Source organism: Prinia subflava, chromosome 1 (genome assembly GCF_021018805.1).
Source record: "Prinia subflava isolate CZ2003 ecotype Zambia chromosome 1, Cam_Psub_1.2, whole genome shotgun sequence".
Classification (NCBI taxonomy): domain Eukaryota; kingdom Metazoa; phylum Chordata; class Aves; order Passeriformes; family Cisticolidae; genus Prinia; species Prinia subflava.
In genome coordinates this window covers 52,468,518-52,487,827 of record NC_086247.1, presented here as the reverse complement: position 1 = coordinate 52,487,827, position 19,310 = coordinate 52,468,518, and the positions used below count along the sequence as shown (strand labels likewise).

The window sequence follows — 19,310 nt, the reverse complement described above, 5'->3', positions numbered from 1 at the left end:
GAGTTTCAGGTAAATATAAGTTAGTTATGTCATTTTAGAGAACACTGATGTTCAGTCACTTCATAGAGATTTGAATATCCTATTGGTGTATATGCTAGCTGATCTGTGACTTAGATATGAAAATAATCGAAGAGTCCCAAAAGAGATGATTGGTAACAGCCAGCATGGCTTTACTAAGAGCAAATCATGCCTGACAAATTTGGTGACCTTCTATGATAAGGGTACAGCACTGATAAATAGGAGCAGAGCAACTGACATTGTCTATCTGGACTTAATGCAAAGTGTTTGACGCTATCCCTTATGATATCCTTGTCTCCAAATTGGAGAGACATGGTTTTCATGGATGGACCACTTGGTGGATAAAAAACTGGCTGTATGGCCACATGCAGAGCTGGTCAATGGCTCATTGTTCATGAGGTCAGTGATAAGAAGTGTCTCTCAACACCCATACTGGGGCTGAGACTGTGCATTTTTTTGGTGACATGGACAGTGGGATCGAGGGCACCCTCAGCAAGTTTGCTGAGGACACCAGGCTGTGTGGTGCTGTCAACACACTGGAGGGAAGGGATGGCACCCAGAGGGACCCTGACACACTCAGGAGGTGGATCCATGCAAACCTCATGAGGTTCATCAAAGAAAAGTACAGGGTCCTACACCTGGGTCACGGCAATCCCAGACACGCCCATGGGTTGGGCAGAGAAGTGGTGAGAGTAGCCCTGAGAAGAAGGACTTGGGTGTGATGGTTGATGAACTGGTAGCATGCATTCACAGCCCAGAAAGCCAATGGATTCCTGAGCTGCATCCAAAGGAGCATGGTGAGCAGGTCAAAGGAGGTGATTCTGACCCTGTGCTCTGGTGACCTCACCTGGAGTGCTGCATCCAGCCCTGCAGTGAGACCTCACCTGGAATGCTGCATCCAGCCCTGCAGTGAGATTTCACTGGAGTGCTGCATCCAGCCCTGCAGTGAGACCTCACTGGAGTGCTGCATCCAGCTCTGCAGTGAGACCTCACTGGAGTGCTGCATCCAGCTCTGCAGTGAGACCTCACTGGAGTGCTGCATCCAGCCCTGCAGTGAGACCTCACTGGAGTGCTGCATCCAGCCCTGCAGTGAGATCTCACTGGAGTGCTGCATCCAGCCCTGCAGTGAGACCTCACTGGAGTGCTGCATCCAGCCCTGCAGTGAGATCTCACTGGAGTGCTGCATCCAGTCTTGCAGTGAGACCTCACCTGGAATCTGCATCCAGCCCTGCAGTGAGATCTCACTGGAGTGCTGCATCCAGCCCTGCAGTGAGATCTCACTGGAGTGCCGCATCCAGCCCTGCAATGAGACCTCACTGGAGTGCTGCATCCAGCTCTGCAGTCTCCAGCACAAGAAGGCCTGGAACTGTCAGAGCAAGTCCAGAATAGAGGCACAAAGTTGATAGGAGGACTGAAACACCTCTCTTATGAAAACAGGCTGTGAAAGCTGGGGCTATTCAGCCTAGAGAAGAGGAGACCTCACAGCAATTTTCCAGTAACCGAAAGGGGCCTACGGGGAATCTGGAGAGGGACCTTTCATCAGGAATTGTAGTGTCAGGACAAAGAATAATGGGTACAAATTGAAAGAGGGGAAATTTAAGTGAGATATTAGGGAGAAATTCTTTACTGTTGAATGGTGAGACACTGGAACAAATTGTCCAGCGGGTGCCCCAGTCCTGGCAGTGTTCAAGGCCGGGTTGGATGGAACTGCTGGGAGGTATCTCTGCCTATGGGAATGGGGGTGGATACTTTAAACCTTCCAACCTAAACTATTTTATGATTCTGTTTTCAGTAGCCAAAGCTACTGAATAAATTCTTGAGTATAAGATTTTTTCAGATTATTAGACACTTAAATTGGTTCATTGCCCAACCCATGATGAGGAATTTTAGTCATGGATGTGGCTAAAATGTGATTAAACTTTATGACTTGATATTTTTTGGTGTTTAAATGTCTTGTTAAACTTCTACTTTTAAGAACTAAAATTCTAATTTTAACTTAACTTTTAATTTTTTAAACCACCTTTTATGCTTTTTGACAATTGGCATGGTATTTCTACTTCAGGACTGTTTAGTCCGATTTCTGTAGTTTTTCTCTTCATTTGAGACACCAAAGTTTCCATCTTGAAGAAACTGCAGCTCCCAAATGATTGAGAAATAATTCTACTTGTTTGAATTTCTCATTAACTGCCTAGCCAACTCTCTTAATTTTTAATGATCAGGAAAAAAAAGAGATTTTTGGTTTCTTGAACTGTAAAAATACTAAAATGGGCAGAATTTCCTGTCTAAATGTTTATAAGCCAGAATTTTACATCAAGAAAAATAAATCCCTGCAATGATACTACAGCATATTAGAACAGCCTTACAGGTGCTTGAAAGTATGCTGAGTGTAGTAATTTCAATAGCATAACCAAACATTTAATGACCTAATCATACATTTGCCAAAGGGAGACTTCATTGCAAGAAGTCATATTCAAAGGGAAAGTCGGTTTTCTGTAGCTCTGGAAGGTGGGTCCCAACAGCTCAGCTGTGGGAGAAAAAAGAAAACCATAAGAAAATACTTATTTTCTCTAGTAAAGAAAATATATATACTGAAGAGTCTTAGGAAGACAAATAAAAGGCACCACGGCACTAGAAAAAGATAGTTTCTGTGTTAAATGAGTCGTATCCCAGTTTTAGTTGTGCAAAACTTACTGATAGATTTAGATGGAGGTGATTATAAATTAAAGAAAATTTCTCTGTGAGATGTGGCAAAGAGAGAGAGAGAATGAATGGCGCCATCAAAGACAGATATTATATAATCTTCTGAAGGTGCAGCCATAGACTTCGTGCTTTGGTTTGTTTCCAAATCTATAACTGGAATAAAAATTTCAAATTCCTTGGCTTTCCAGGTGCATCTTTCAGTTGGAGGAAGGTGTAAATGCATTAACAGTGATAGGTCAGATACTTGTGGTAGTCCAGCTTCATTGCTCAGAGCATGGTACAGCCTTGACCACGTTTAGCACTGGTGTAAATAGGTTACCCCTTTCCATCTGTGCTGCAAATCCATGTTTCTTTATAGAAGCACCCCGTGAATGTCATGATGGCATGGCCTTGGCATCAGAAGGCTTCCGCAGATGGAGTAGGAGAATGCTTTATGACTTGTGATGTAGCATGACGTATTTGTCAATGACCTTCTTCTGTAACCCCTCTGTTCTCATCTCCCTTTTTTTTCTGTTCCAATTACTTTGAGCAGCCTCAAGAAAAAAATACCAAACCACCAAAATGAGTAAGTCCCCTGTGAAGTCATGAAATGTTTACTCTTAAATAATGTCATTTCATGCTTCTACATCTTAAACTCTGACCATTTTCTCCGGTGGGGAAAATGTCAAGTTTAAGTGTCAATACCACTCATTACTAACTAACTATTAGTATTTGAGTGAGAAGTAGTTACTAATACATTCCAACAACTCAATTTCCAGTGTATGTTTGGAGAGAGTACCAGAATCATTAACTTTGCTACTTCTAAGGCATTTTCCATGAACAGTTTATGTTTTTCTAATTATACAGTTTGAAAAAGAAAAAGACTTCGATGTCATTACTCCTCAGTTTGCTGACATGCTACTGTTTACCAACAGACTGGTGCACCAAGATGGAAGCCTGCCTGACATAACTATGATGAATTTAACAGCCAGAAGAGAAAAGGAAGAAGTTAAAATGCTGGAAGAGGCTGGTGAGAAAAGAATGGAAGAGCCAGAGGGGGAGGGAGGGAAAGGGAGGGTCAAAAAAGGAAAAGAAGAAGAGAAGGAGGATGAGGATAAAGAAGACGATAATGATGACGACGATGAAGACAATGAATCAGAGGAGGAAGAAACTACAGGTAAGCTCTGCAGCTGCAAATTTTTCTTTCCTCAGTCTTAATTATTAGTGTCAATAGGTGGTTTGTTATTGGTCATCCCTCTTAACTTCAGTCACCAGGTTTTCCTTCTAGTTTCATATGCAGTCTGTCAAAGAGCCTGAACTGAGCAGATGGCTACTTGTCAATTATTCAACAGGCTACAGGCTCTTCTTGGGAAAAAATTGTACTGTAGGATGCTGAGAGGAAGAAACCAAAAGAAAACCAGTGCCCATGTCTTCTAGGTCGTCTGGGTTATATTATTTGAAGGCTACCCCAAATCCTAAGTACTTCTTTAGAGTGAAATCTCCTTACAACAAAGAAAATAATACACATACAAATTTAATATCTGATACTGCATGCTTTCAAGGCACCCCTCCCCAGAAAGTCCCAATGGCTTTGCTTCATTATTTATGTGCACATTAGTGTCATGTTTTTCACGTCTGAATATGCAATGGGTAATTGATGCCAGATGAACAAAAAAAAGCTTAAGGGCAGACATGGGTATGGCTTATACGGTCATCCTTGATATTGTTAACACGAACTTCTAAAATGAATTATTACCCTAACTCAGTTTGTAATATGAGCCAAAAGTGAAATTAGGAAACAGCATTTAACACCCAAGGAAGCTGTATTCTTTGGAAAGGGCCTTACTACAAATTTAGTTACCCATGCCAATATTCGCAGGACTGTGACGCCAAAATAGGGAGAGGATCTTTGTCAAGGCAAAATGGCAGCACGTCAGGCTTAGCAGCCCTAGGGAATCAGGGAATCATTTAGATTGGAAGAGACTTCTTAAGATCATTAAATCCAATCATTAACCCAGCACTGCCATATCCACCACTGAACCATGTCCCTAAATGCCACACCTATACGTCTTTTAAATACCTCCAGGGATGGTGACTCCACCACTTCCCTGGACAGCCTGTTCCAGTGCTTGAACCTCAGCTGAAACAACTTACCTTTCCTGGCTGGAACAGCTGTCTTCACAGAGGTGGTCATGGGCCATGGAAACCTTTATTGGCCAGCTTTCATGCTGTCTGTGAGGGGTCTGGTGGACTCCAGCCATCCCAGCTCATTGGAAGGGCTTTGGGACAGAGGCCAGCTTGTGGACATTACTCTGTGCAGTGACACATGCAGGCAGGGAAGTGGGGAGCTGCAGCTGGTGTTGCTTGGAAATAGCACAAGGGGATCCATCTTTAAGCTGCACGTGCCATTTATTTCTACTGGAGTTATACCACTTTTACGCAGCCATGTGGCCAGAGCTTTGACATTAAACACATTCAGGTGTGCAGACATCACTACAGAGTGTTGTACAATTTTTCAGTGGATGCAGTTAGTAAGATTTTATTTTATTTTATTTTATTTTATTTTATTTTATTTTATTTTATTTTATTTTATTTTATTTTATTTTATTTTATTTTATTTTATTTTATTTTATTTTATTTTATTTTATTTTATTTTATTTTATTTTATTTTATTTTATTTTATTTTATTTTATTTTATTTTATTTTAATGTGTGTGTGTTGCCTGGCCATGCGAGACAGAGCACCTTATCTGCCTGCTCCACTTAACTGGCACTGTCTGGATACATATTGCATGATGCAACACTGCAAATGAAAACAAATGCAAATGAAAGAATGAGTGCAAACACCTAACTTCGTAAAGCCTTCTCTTAAATTTTCTCATTGTGCTTATAAAAACACATGGAGGATTAGAGTTTTGTAGCTTAGTTAATTTCTCAAGTTTAATTATGTGCTTGAAGAATTCACATCACTCAGCATTTTTATTAGGATTTTCTAAGTTGTGGCTGGAGAAAAAAGGCAAAGGAAAAAATGGAATTTGTTCATGAGGTGTTCCAGAAGTCTGCTTTTTCACACAAATGTGCATGTGTTCTTCACACAAATATGCATGGAGTAACCATCTTGGTGTGCTTTACATATAAAATAAAGTGATAATTTGAAATAATTTGAAATAATTTCATAAAGAGGGTGGTAACTCCTTTGCATTTTTGCCAGCTTAGACAGTGATGTGCTTTGGTATCACTTGCAAATGTTTCCATCTCTGATATAAAGCGTAAGAAAGTTCTCACAATATGCAAAATCCCTCCTAATCTCCAGAGTTCTTATGAAACTCCAAATACAGTGTGAAGACTCTATACTAATATGTACCAGCCAGATGAAACAGTTTTACAGCCAGGCCATAAGCAAAGTCATCACTTAGAGGGCACGGTTCAGCAAACGTATTGTCATGTACACTCACTTGTATCAGGTGATGCCACAAGCTTGCTCACTGGAGCACTCTTTGGGAGGATGGCTTTTTTAGCCAAACACTCCTGTGAAGGGATACTTTCACCCAACTTCAGGATCTCCACTTGATAAAGCTTTTTCAACTGAGGGAAATATTTGACTGGGCTACAGTTTGCCTTTCTTGATTTACATGTCCTGTGAAGGGCACAGGTCACACTCTTAGAGGCTGTGCTGTTTTCAAGGCAGTTTAGGTAACTCTGACATCTAAAGATATTTATAGTACACTTGTCTAAACCCTTGTGACAGGAATACAAGTCCTAGTGTGTGTGGATTTCTTCCAATCTGGCTCAAAAGCTTCCTGAGTAGTAGTAGTAGTAGTAGTAGTCTGTGCTTTCTGAAAACAGGCTGGGTCCATAGCTTCCATGCATCAAAAAAAAAAAATTTATTTTTCTGAGCTGGAAAAGGGCCAGGGCTGGAATTAGTTCCTGAGTGAGCTCTCTAAGCTTAGGTCCAAAAATACTGGAAGACAAGAGTCCAAAAAGAGCTCTGATGAGAGGAATAAAAGCAAAATTGGCAAGGGAGGCCACCACTGCCGCTTTTGAAGCGCGGAATCTTTCCAGGGAATGTGGGTCAGAAGGGAAGGCGCTGCAGCTAAGTGGGCTTCAACCCCATTTTTAGTTAGTTAACCACTGAGCTGTACCTTTGTCCTCCATCTTGTCTTACTCTAAGGCTTAGAAGAGAAGCAGGAAGCTCGTTGTTGTCTAGTGGAGTATTCCATTTCACAGAGACCTTCTGTTTTTGTCCTTACGATGATTGTGCTTGAACATCCCTGCAGACTTAAGGAACAAATGGCATCTGGTGATCGACCGCCTAACAGTGCTGTTTCTGAAATTCCTGGAGTATTTTCACAAGATGCAAGTCTTCGTGTGGTGGCTGCTGGAGCTGCACATCATCAAAATTGTTTCCTCTTACATCATCTGGGTGACAGTGAAAGAGGCAAGTAAACACCCACTGTCCAACTCTCACACACTGCGGAGGCCTGTCAGCATCTGCCATGTGGTTACACACCCAGGTGGAGGGAGAGGGCTTCTTCCTGTCAGACCTCACTGAAATTATGGGATCCAGCTGGGTTTGGTCACCTGCTGGGAACATGTCTTAACATCTTCCACATTCTCTCTGTTTCAAGAATGTCAGCCCCCACCTTTGCTCCAGATATTAAAATTTTATTAGTTCGATTCTATGGATTTAAGAGACATAACCTCTCTCCTGCTCAAACTGTCTGTGGGTACCATCCAAGGATGGAAAGTGTAGAAAAGGACTGGGAAGGTACATTCAGGAAAATTACTTAAACTTGGTCTGGTGCTTAAGAAACAGGAATGTGGAACTATGCCTAAAGAAAAAGGGAGCAACACTTTCAGCTGTGCTTTTGGTGTGGGCAGTGTGAGTTCTCTGTGACAGCCATTTCTTCAACATGGTAGTAAGACTGGATTCACTAAAAACAGATATATCCCTTTTCTCACATTTTCTTCTGGCAGAGAAGTCAAGAGGATGAAGGTCAGTTGCACAGGCACATAGATCTGTGCCATCTTTTCTTTGTTCCATGTATACTAAAGCAGAAAAGCTGCATGTGGTCCTTTGTATATCACATCTGTTGATAAGGAAGATACAGAGTTTTGTGGATCTAATAGTATTAACATTATGCAGGTGGTAAATTCCTTCCTAAACCAACTGTAAAGTTTTTCCTTCTTCACTTACTACTTTGTGTCTGCGTTATTGTGGGTATTGTTGTAAATTTTTTTTTCAGTATTTTCCTCAAAGTTTCTGCATGTCCTTTTCTTTTGAATGGTTCCTTTTTTTACCTGCTGTGGAAAAGGTCACACTTTCTCAGTTCTTTTGTTACTCCATGTAATTTCTGTACTGTTTTTGTGTTTTCAGGTGTCTCTGTTAAACTTTGTGTTTTTAATTGCCTGGGCTCTTGCTTTGCCATATGCTCAGTTTCGCCCACTGGCATCAAGTATCTGCACTGTTTGGACGTGTGTGATTATTGTCTGCAAAATGTTGTACCAGCTCACATCTATTGATCCCAAGAGTTTTTCCAGAAACTGTACTTTGGTGAGTACAAATGCATATTAAAAAGGTTTGACTGCTGTCTTCTTCAGTGAAGGAGAGCAAAAGGAAGGATGTCAAGTACAAAAATTACAGTTCACCTGATATATTATTGTTGATTATCATGCCCTTCCCAAGCAGTCTTAAAGTCATGTTTTATAACTGTTGCATTTTCTTTTTAGCCAGGAGAGAATGAAACTAAGGTCAATTTAGAAGAACTGAAAACCTCAGTGCTCTACAGTGGGCCAGTTGATCCTACAGAGTGGGTTGGATTGAGAAAATCTTATCCCCTTCTTGTGTACTTAAGGGTAACTTCTTTGTTGTCTGTATTCAGATTTTTTTTATTTGTGATGAAAGTAGTATTGTCTTTGAAATAAATAACCTGTCACACCAAAAAAAAAAAAAAAAAAAGTAATGCAAAGCATTGTTAATAGGGAGGTAGAGAGGGAAAGAGGCAACAGAAAACCACATCTGTTACATAGAACATTTCCAGAAGGGATTCAGTACCAATTAAGTATTCTTTCATGTAGAATTGTCACTTTTGGACTACCATCTGTTAAAAGCTCTTTAAGAAATGTGATATTTAAGAACACCAAGTAATTAAGAGGTACATGGCATTCAGGTACCAAAGGACTGACTGATGGGTCTAATTGGAGTAATAGCCCTGAATGACTGTGTGTGCTAGAAGTTAATTTTTCTAAGTGCTTATTCCTTAGCCACATTTTAGAAAATATAATGAGTTAAGAGAATCATTTATTCAAACACGAGTAAAAGGATGTCTTCTGGTTTTCATCTTGGTTTGATTGATGCCTATGAGCAATGTTTTATTATTCCTCTATTGATTGAAAGAGGTTCCTTGCAGTGAAAATGTGCCAAGTCCTGGGGAAAACCATATCTCTTATTAATTTAAAGAATTTCCAGCATTCTATATACACAGTTTAAGGTTGTCAGAAAACACAAAAATACCAGTGGCCCCTGTTTCAGGAGAATCATGTCCCAAGTATTTCTCAGAGAACAGAGATCTAGAATTTGTCTCTTCTGCTTCAGTTATGACTTCCTTGAGGGACTTTCGCTGAGCTGGTCTTTTTAACCAGCTTTTGGAGTTAGTTAATACCTCTCTTCTATTGAGCATAGGGCAGATCTCCCTCCTGAGATAAATAAAAAAATCAATTCATAGCTGCCCTTGACTGCATCCTAGTCAATCTGGCTTTGGGACAGAAGCAGCTGTGCCTGACAGAAGACTGGCAGATAGACTGTTCATGGGAAAGAGTGCCCAGGTTAACTTTGCTCTACCCAACACCCTTGTTTTGGAAGTTAGTGCTGGATTCTAGAAGCTAAACTTCTGCAGGTGATTTTTGTGTATATTTGAATCTTCTATCTCCTGCAAAATACCTTAAAAATACCTGCATGATACCTTAAGAGAAGCTGTGAAATATATACGTGGATGGATCAATGCCTTTTTCCTTCCCTTCATTTCCACATCTTTGTTCATTTCCACATCTTTGTTAGTTTCTGTTATAATATTTTTAAATTAACATCTTTATATGGATCATCTGGATGTCTGTATGATTTGTCAAAACCCACAAATTGGTGGGGACCTTAAGTTTTTTCAATCACAGTAGCTGGGAATAGGTGCCAGTGCATTCTGGAGTGCAGAAGTCCTCAGTGATAACATCAATTTGAGTATTAATGAGTTTATGCTTATCAGAAAATGTTATAGCTTCTTGCAATTTTAGCTTTTATTTAATACTTTCCTGATTGTTTCTCCCATAGAATAACTTACTGATGTTGGCTATTCTGGCTTTTGAAGTTACAATCTACCGTCACCAAGAATACTACAGATGTCGAAATAACCTCACCGCACCTGTGACTAAAACCATTTTCCATGACATTACAAGAGCACATCTGGATGATGGACTTGTAAACTGTGTCAAGTATTTCATAAACTACTTCTTCTACAAGTTTGGTTTGGAGGTAAATATGTATTACTTTTCTTTAGGTTATCATTCCAAACCTTTTGAATGTGTTATTTTTGAACAGTAGCTTGGGCTGTGTTTGACATCTAGAGGCTTATTAGTCATCTCATGTTAGTCATCTCTGTTCCCTTACCTGGTTTATTTGTTCATGGGTACATGAAATGTGCTTTCAAAAAACCTTTCCATAAATAGTGGTTTTTCACAATTTTCTGTGTCTATCTGAAGGAAGCAGAGTAATGCATCCTAAATTTAATAACAATGATGCTCACCTCTCTTTTAAACACTACCACCACTTTTATCAATGGAGTAAACTGTTCACAGCCATCTGAGGATTAAGAATGAATGAAAATTTAAAAAGCCCAGCAAGTAATTTCCTTTGGGAAATGATTTTAAGATCATTCTAATCTGGGGAGAGAGAAAACCAAAATAGCAGAGTGTGCTGAATAAATGAAGTGTTCACAAAGTTTCAAAACATGTTTCATGGAACAGAGTGAAGGGACTGCTTTCAGTGAAGCTAGAGAACAGAAATGCTGGAATGCAGAGCCTTTTGAATAATGGAAAATTAAAGCTGTCTTGCAGGAATTGACTGGATTTGTCTATCACAAATAGAAGCTTGATGGTCTAAATGCTTTGTCCATTTCCTACATGAGGATACATTTTAGTTGTCACCAATCTTAATAGTTCTTCTTCTTTTTCACATCTATCAAAATGTGGCTGTATAAGACGTTCTTTGCTTGGCAACAATTAAACGTTTCACATACCAGCTTTTGTGACAAGGCTCTTTCCTTCCTGTATCTTTAGATATCACATAATGGAAACCTGCTCTAGACAGAGGAGTATGAAAAATTTGGATGTTTGGGTGGAGTGGTGGAAGTTGCGGTTGGAGCCACTTGTTGGTTTGCACAGGGTTCCTGCAGTCAGATGCAGCCACGTTCAAGCATTCTGTCAGGACCCACAATAATTTCTTGTTGTTGTATTGACTAGCCACGAGGTTGTAAAAGCTGTTTATGTTTCTTTATTTTGTTTCCAGACCTGTTTTCTTCTATCAGTGAATGTAATTGGTCAAAGGATGGATTTTTTTGCAATGATTCATGCCTTCTGGCTGATTGCTGTATTGTATCGACGTAGGAGAAAAGCTATTGCAGAGATCTGGCCAAAATATTGCTGTTTTCTAGCATGCATCATTACATTCCAGTACTTCCTTTGCATTGGCATCCCACCTGCTCCTTGTAAAGGTAAGGACACTCTTTATGTAAAATTACTGCTACTTGCTTTTATAGAAAAATGCTGGAAAATTGGTAAGTATTCTGAAGAAGAGGAATAAGTGATTTTCATGAAGTACTGATTGAATTTTTGCTTGTTTCTGCCGCACAGACTATCCATGGAGAAGTGGCAATGCCAACTTCAATTCCAACATCATAAAGTGGTTATACTTTCCAGACTTCATTGTGAGACCAAACCCTGTCTTCCTTGTGTGTAAGTATTTTAGCACATAGTTGTGAAGTGTTTATACGTCCTTTGCTTAAATCATCTGTACAGTGAAATTTGAAGCCAGCCTTTTATTTACATTTCAGTAGCAAGATGACAGATTTTTTTGGGCGACTGAATACTAAGCATGACTTTGAATGTGGCAGAAAAAGTCACAGAATTAGTAATTTTTGCATCTGCTTTTCCTGTATCCCCTTTTTAATATTTTGACATCAAAATGTATGAATATTTCCCCTTTTCTCATTTATTTCTCCATAAAAGTCATAGACAATGACAAGTAAGAAACCTAAAAATATTAATAAATTTCAATTCAGAGTTAAATGTATTGAAAACCACTCAGTGGTTCAAAGTGTGGGGAAACAGTCTGGTAATTACATTATAATATATCCCAACTCTCCTTACACCTATGTTGATGACTGAACTTTTCCTTGCAATCATTACTTTCTCCTAGATGACTTCATGCTGCTTCTGTGTGCATCCTTGCAAAGGCAGACATTTGAGGATGAAAATAAAGCTGCAGTACGAATCATGGCTGGAGACAACGTGGAAATTTGCATGAACCTTGATGCAGCATCTTTCAGCCAGCATAATCCTGTTCCTGACTTCATCCACTGCCGGTAAAAACTGAATCTTAAACACTTGGAAAATACAGCACTTCCTTTTCATAAAGTTCACTAGGGTAAAAGTCATTCTCACAGCTTCCAATTTCACTTGGAATTTTTATTCATGTATGTTCCCATCTAACATATTGCTGTATGAAAGCAGATAATTAATTTCTGGGTAATCAGCATCTGGTTTAGAACAGGGTGGATGCAAACACATCTTCCTAAAACTGATGATTGTTTTAAGTTCTCTCCAGAGAAGTTCAGTGATAAATTTGCCTGAAAGCCTGCATTCAGAATCATAGACATGTTTAGGTTGGAAACAACCTTTTAGATCTCATGTCCCACTGCTGTCTTAGACAACCAACACATTGCAAAATGTTCACCTTTTGTTCACAAGTTCTTGCATGCTATCTGTGCACATGTGGATTTAGAAAGTTTGAGGGAAAAAAAGTAGTTTGGCTGTTAGAATAATCTAACCCTCCATATTTCCAGCTCCGGAAAGAATCTTGGTACCCAAATTTGAATTTCCCTCTATGAATGCCTGGTGGGGCAGTATTTGTGTTGACTTAAGTGCTCTGGTGGTTTCCCCCCAAACACAGACGTTAGCAAGAATCCATTGCAGTCTGCAGTTTCCCATGTATGTGTTTATTCCAAAAAAGTCATCAGTTGTGTCCTGGTGAGTCGTTGTCTAAGCACAATCAAAATAATTCTCTAAGAGACTGTCCTTTGTGCTGTTTCATCTAGGCGTAAGAACCATAAAAGTGTCTTGGAAGGACAACTGACATGACTTCCTGTTCCTGAGCATTGCATACAAGGTTGTTTAAGAAGGTGAACAATACACAAAGGGGCAGAGCTTGAGGCAGTCTGTTCTGAACTTCAAACAATGGAACCGTTCCATTGTGTGATCATTTCAGCAAAATCATTAGCTCAGCTCTTCTGAATTGTGCTGGACATGCTCTTATTTGATGTTGTCTCTGGAAGTCTGTGTGGTATCACAAGAGTAAATGGGAAGAGTAAGATTCCTTAGCTGTGGTGTTCAGTCAGACTTGATCTGTGAATGCATGTTACCAACAGAAGTCTGAGTATGACAGGAATAGAAAAATGTCTAGAACTAATGTCCATAGAAATCTTCCTTCTGAGGACAGACTTTTATTTCTTTTACCAGACAAGTGGTATCACTAGAAGCCCTTCTTAAGATCTTTAGGATGATCCTGCTACTTCTGTTAGATTGGTTGCCAAATCTATCTTGAAATAGATTTGAAGAGGAGAGTCTTGAAACACTGAAGTGACGCATTTGTCCAGAGATTTATAGTTGCTACTGGGCAAAGGTTGAACAGTTCTCCCCCTTGAGAATTTCCAGTCTACACAGTGAACCTAGCGCTCTAGATTCAGTAACATAAGGAGGAAGGAAAAAGTATGAATCTTCAAAATGCTCCATCAAGTGAGAATGCCTTCTAAAAGATACCTGACAAATAGGGCTTGGTTGAGAGGAAATGTAGTGGAGATTGCCTGAGTTTTTCTCTTGTCACTGAAGTTGTGTCCATCTTAACAAAGGCTGATGCAGCAGTTGCATTGGGCACACTGATGTGTTTAGTCACTGGTAAAGACCTTCACTGGTTTCTGGCAGAAAGATTGAATTTCCTTCCCTTAGTCCAGAAAAAAACAATCATTCTGAAAAAGAATCATTAATGATGAGAATGTGTTTTAAAGCTGTCTTTGGAAGAGAAAAAGGCAAGAAAATCACTGCTTTTTAAACGGCCTCTTTTGGGATCTTTTCAATGTTCTCTGGAATCTGATAGGTTATTCTGGTCATGTGTGTAGGATATTCCCAAATGGACAAACATGAAACTTTGAAACACAGAGGGTATTTGAAGATTTTGGGTGGTAATCAGAGTCAAATTTATAGTGGAAAGCAAAGTGCAAGCTGAACTGGCCTGCTGCCCCTCTACAATTCTTTGAGTAAATTTCTGTGTTTTGCTTCATGTGCATGGTATGCATCAACTTGAAGCCTTTGGTGGCAGGGCATCCACTCAGACACACTGCTGGGTGTGTGCTGACCGAGGAGACCTGTGGAGAGGTGATTGACAATATGCAACCATTTAAGCAAGAGTTTGCTGCGTGTACTAGGCAGTAGGTAATATTACTGACTGAGAACACAAAAAACCCCAGAAAATCAAAGAACCCATTAGTGGAGGTGATCTGAACAGTTAAACTCTGATCACTTTATATTTGTTCCACCTAAATGCCAAAAATCTGTGCAACTGTTTCATGGGGCAGTTTTATGTTGTGTGAATAAGAAGAATGAAAACAAGGCAGAGAAAGAAACAGGGACATTTTTGTCTAAAAAATGAATCATGAATTACTAGAAAACCCATTAATTAATGCATTCAGGAACAAAGGAAATTCCTGTTCTTAATCTTTTCTTGTAGATATTTGGGAAGGGAATCATGGAATCATAGACTGTTTTGCATTGAAATGGAAGGGACCTTCCATTTCAAAGGAAGATCATCTAATTCTAACCTCCCTAGCAAGGCTAGTGACACCTTCCACTAGACCACATTGCTCAAAGCCCCATCCAAGCTGGCCTGGAACACCTGAAGGGATGGGGCATCCACAACTCTGGGTGACCTGTTCCAGTGCCTCATTGCACTTTTCCACCCTCTTTTAGGCTATAGCTTCTAGTTTGTTTGTTTGTTTGTTTGTTTGCAGTGTTATCTGTATGAATGTATAATGGGAACATGTAGGATGGTGTCTCCAAGTACAGACCTTCCTTTAGTATGAACTGCATAATAGGTCTTGTGTTATTTAAGGTATCTTACCATTCTTTGAGGTCTTAAGTGTTTCTTTCAATGCTTTCACTACAATATAGATTATCTCAGGCTTTGGATTATGTTATTTTTGAGAGGTTACACTGCACATATGCTATCCTAAATGCCTAATTTGCTTCAAAGAATAGCTGACAGTACCTTAAGGTGACTGAATATTTTATTAGGAGTTATAAATCATTAAAAAAAGGACTCTCAAGCTCTGGGTAATCCACTGAAGATCTACCTCAGAGGAAAATGTATGTATTTGGCTGCCATCCAAGACAACTTGGAACTGAAAGAGCTTTGTCTAAAAACATTTCTTGTGCTTTTCAAGAGAAGTTTCAGAACGGTCTAAATATTTAGTGACATGGACAAGGACTTGGTTCAAACCCTATCCAAGCAAGTGAAACTAATAATGGCATTTCTCCAAAAGTTAGTCATGAAACAGCCAAACAGTAAGAGAAGACAACCTGGTTATGAATAAATTATGAAGAAGATGAAAAAAAAATTAAAAGTTATATTTGGTATTCTTGTGTTTTCTGAGATGCCTAAAGTGTATTTACTGCAATGTAAAAGAATGGCAGCTGCAGACCAAAGCACCCTTTCTGAAGTGTCACATCACTTGAGATTACTACTTGGTCACTGTTCTAGTAGACAGGGATAAAAAGCTTCTAACTGCAGCATAAACAGTAGCAGAAGAAGAACATATTTCCAAAATGCTTCATTTTCTTTTCTCTGGAGTAATACTTGAGTTCAACAATGATAAATACAGTCTAAGTAAGAGATTTCCTGAAATTTTCTTGTCTTTCCACCCCCAGATTTCTCAGGGGATACATGCTTGACCCCAAAGGAGTACACATCCAAAGGACTTTGAAACAGAAATAAGAACAAAGAATAGAAATAGGAGCTTTTAGAATGACACAGGATTTAAAGCAACCTCACTGAGGATAATCCTTTCCCACAGTCTCTAATGCTGGAAAATTTTCATTTCAGTTCCCAAGAAGTTTTCAGACATTCTCTTAGACGTTGTCAGGGAAAAAAAAGCTTGGAATTGTAATCTGCTTTTTTCCACTTAGAAGCAGAAACAGTCATTGAACTGTCTCCTTTAATACCTGTACTCTGGGAACCATCATGAGAGGAGCCAGGTAAAGTGTTTGAAAGGCAGCTGTAATGCCAGTCTTGGAACTGTGTTCCAATTTAGGTCAGTGAGATAAGACCTGCAAACGAACATTACAGGCTTCCTGTCATATGTATTATTTACAGCAGATAAACATTCTGTTGCGAAAAAAATGAGCTTCAACAAATAACACAGTTGTGAATTTGGGTTTTTCTAAGGTGGATACAAGCATGAAGGAAGGACTTCACTGGTAAGCAAGAAATCGTAAAAGAATATTAGTTCCTTGAGAGGATTTAACAAAAGTAGTAGGAACTAAGACCTATGGGATCCACAACACTAGGTTTGAAGAAGTCCATTGAACTAAGGAAGCTACTTCCCATAAGATTGGATGTTGCTTTTGGCAGAGGGAAAATCAACAAAACTCCCTTCTGAAACCTGAAATAGAGCTCCAGGGAAAGGGTTTGAGGATGGAAGCTGGGTTGGGAACATTAGCAATGTTGAGATTAGAAGGGGAAACAAGCTCTGATGCAGGGTCACACAGTCTGCTAAAGAGTGTAAGGAATAGGAGATACAGAAAAAAGAAAAAGAAAAAGAAAAAGAAAAAGAAAAAGAAAAAGAAAAAGAAAAAGAAAAAGAAAAAGAAAAAGAAAAAGAAAAAGAAAAAGAAAAAGAAAAAGAAAAAGAAAAAGAAGAAAAAGGAGAAAGAGAAAGAAAAAAGGAAAGGAAAAATAAAAAAGGAAAGGAAAAAGGAAAAAGGAAAAAGGAAAAAGGAAAAAGGAAAAAGGAAAAAGGAAAAAGGAAAAAGGAAAAAGGAAAAAGGAAAAAGGAAAAAGGAAAGGAAAGGAAAGGAAAGGAAAGGAAAGGAAAGGAAAGGAAAGGAAAGGAAAGGAAAGGAAAGGAAAGGAAAGGAAAGGAAAGGAAAGGAAAGGAAAGGAAAGGAAAGGAAAGGAAAGGAAAGGAAAGGAAAGGAAAGGAAAGGAAAGGAAAGGAAAGGAAAGGAAAGGAAAGGAAAGGAAAGGAAAGGAAAGGAAAGGAAAGGAAAGGAAAGGTGAAAAGGAAAATAAACGAAATGAAACAAAATGAAATTTGGGAGTAGGTGAAGCTTACAGAACACATATGTATGGGGACAATATGTTATCAGAAGGCGGATACAGGAGGAGCCTTGGGGTTATGAAGATGGGTACCACACTCAAAGCAGGGGGCTGTTAAGGGAAAACAATAAAGTTACATAACAGTAGCTCCTCCAGCATGAAGAAGCCTTGAGCTGCATCCATCACCACAAAAGGCTCTCACCAGTGTTTAAGCAGAAATGTGTTCTTCCCCTAAATTTCAAAATGCTGGCTGAGGACAAATACCTTTCCTGAAAGGGGTTATTGGCTGCAACATCAGCACCTCTTGGTGCCTGCAGGCAGATGTCCAGACACTAGACTGGTCATAGCCAAACATATTGTGTGGCAGGCCAGGGAGACAACTACACCTGGAGCAACCTCTCTGCAGCAGGCTGGATTGTATTACAGTTAAAAATTATTTCCTGTGGAAACAAAATATTCAAACAATCATGGTAAAACCAATAAAACTTTAGAAAAGAAAAACAGGTAATTTGATATAGAAAGCCATCTGGGGTTAAAATAGCTTTGATGGATGTGTGGAATGAACTTCACATTGTCTTCCTTGGTTTTGAGCAAATTGATACGGTAATTTTTTCCAAAATGTTATCCAGAGTATTAGTGGGTTCTACTAATGACATGGTTGGAAAATCAGTGGGTTTTATTTCTCATTAATCTTGTAGGTTTCTTCTGTGTAATTTCTCATTCAGAGGCTGTCATGCCTTTTGATAAAAAGCCATAATTTGATGCTTTTGGTGCACTGGTGTAGTGGCTAATCTTACTGAGATGTGTGACTGTGCAGCCTCCTGCTGCACCCTCCCACCTTTCTGCATTCATCACACCAGCACTGAGTTGTTTCAGAGGCTAAATGGGCAGAAAAGTATCCCTTCCTTCTGTCCTCCCTCAAAGTAAATGGGCTTTTTCAAATTTTCTTCTTGAAACCATTTCAAAAAGCCAAAGCCAAAAAAGGGGCTGAAATGCAGAGCTGAAGATATGACAGGGGGTGGGACTGTCCCCTTGGGAACCAGCTGTGCAGATTTCTGAGGTGTACTGTTAAATATGACATCCTAAGAGTGATCTTTTGCTCTTGGTGAATGAAGGGAGATTTAAAGAACACTTAGAAAATGAGAGTGTGGAAGATTTACATGACATTAAATGAATGATCTGTGTGGTCTGCAGTGAAGGCATAACATCACAGTCTATGCTAGCCAAGATTAAGCATTTTCTCCTGTCTTTTCTGAAGCTTTTAAACAGAGGGTAAGCACCTCAGCTGTCCTCATGGGTTTTTGTAGGGTCTTTTTAACTGTTGCATTGTGATCCCAGAGCAAGGAACTGAAACTCCTCACTTCCTAACGTTCTGGGCTTTGAGGCAGAATTTAAAGATTTACGTATGAGAACGTGTCAAATGATTTGAGAGGTAATATGTAGAGAACTCCCCACCAAGACATGTCTGTGTTCCTGTTCTTATAGCACCTGACCTATCCATATCCATATAAACAATTAATGAAAATTAGGGGCATGCATGACTCCATGCTGTAACAGGCAAGATTTTGCATATTGTAACTGAAAGAAACATGATTTCAGGAAAATTTTAATCTACCTGAAACAACTTGAGTGGTTCTCTCCATTGTGTTCAGTGTGGCATTCTTCTTGGGATAGCACAGAAGTACCTTGGTTGGTTGGTGGTCTTCATTGCTTAGGTGTGCCTTGGCTGACTTGTTCAAACACCCTTTTGTGGGGTGTCCACACCAAGATGAATTCTTGGGAGCCATTTTTATTATTGCATTTGGATGTAACTGCACAGTTATAAAAGTCAGAGTGCTTTCCGTCTTTAAGGACTACATCATTTGTCACTTGACACAATTGTAGTGCCTCCTTCCTTGGAGAATTTTTCCGATACATCCAGTTTTGATGTTTGGTTGGTTTAGAGGTGCTCAAGGCTATTACAGTTAATGTATATTTTGGAT

At 39.4% G+C, this 19,310-nt stretch overlaps 1 protein-coding gene across 1 annotated transcript in view; it reads left to right on the top strand.

The window, feature by feature from the left end:
- PIEZO2 (piezo type mechanosensitive ion channel component 2) overlaps positions 1–19,310 on the top strand; it is a 287,153-nt gene that overhangs the window by 213,218 nt on the left and 54,625 nt on the right. Inside the window, exons 18-25 of the mRNA XM_063396709.1 lie at positions 3,633–3,874; positions 6,974–7,134; positions 8,074–8,250; positions 8,427–8,552; positions 10,018–10,218; positions 11,251–11,455; positions 11,595–11,696; positions 12,160–12,325. Of these exons, the coding sequence (XP_063252779.1) occupies positions 3,633–3,874; positions 6,974–7,134; positions 8,074–8,250; positions 8,427–8,552; positions 10,018–10,218; positions 11,251–11,455; positions 11,595–11,696; positions 12,160–12,325 (1,380 nt within the window). The remainder of the gene's footprint in view (positions 1–3,632; positions 3,875–6,973; positions 7,135–8,073; positions 8,251–8,426; positions 8,553–10,017; positions 10,219–11,250; positions 11,456–11,594; positions 11,697–12,159; positions 12,326–19,310) is intronic.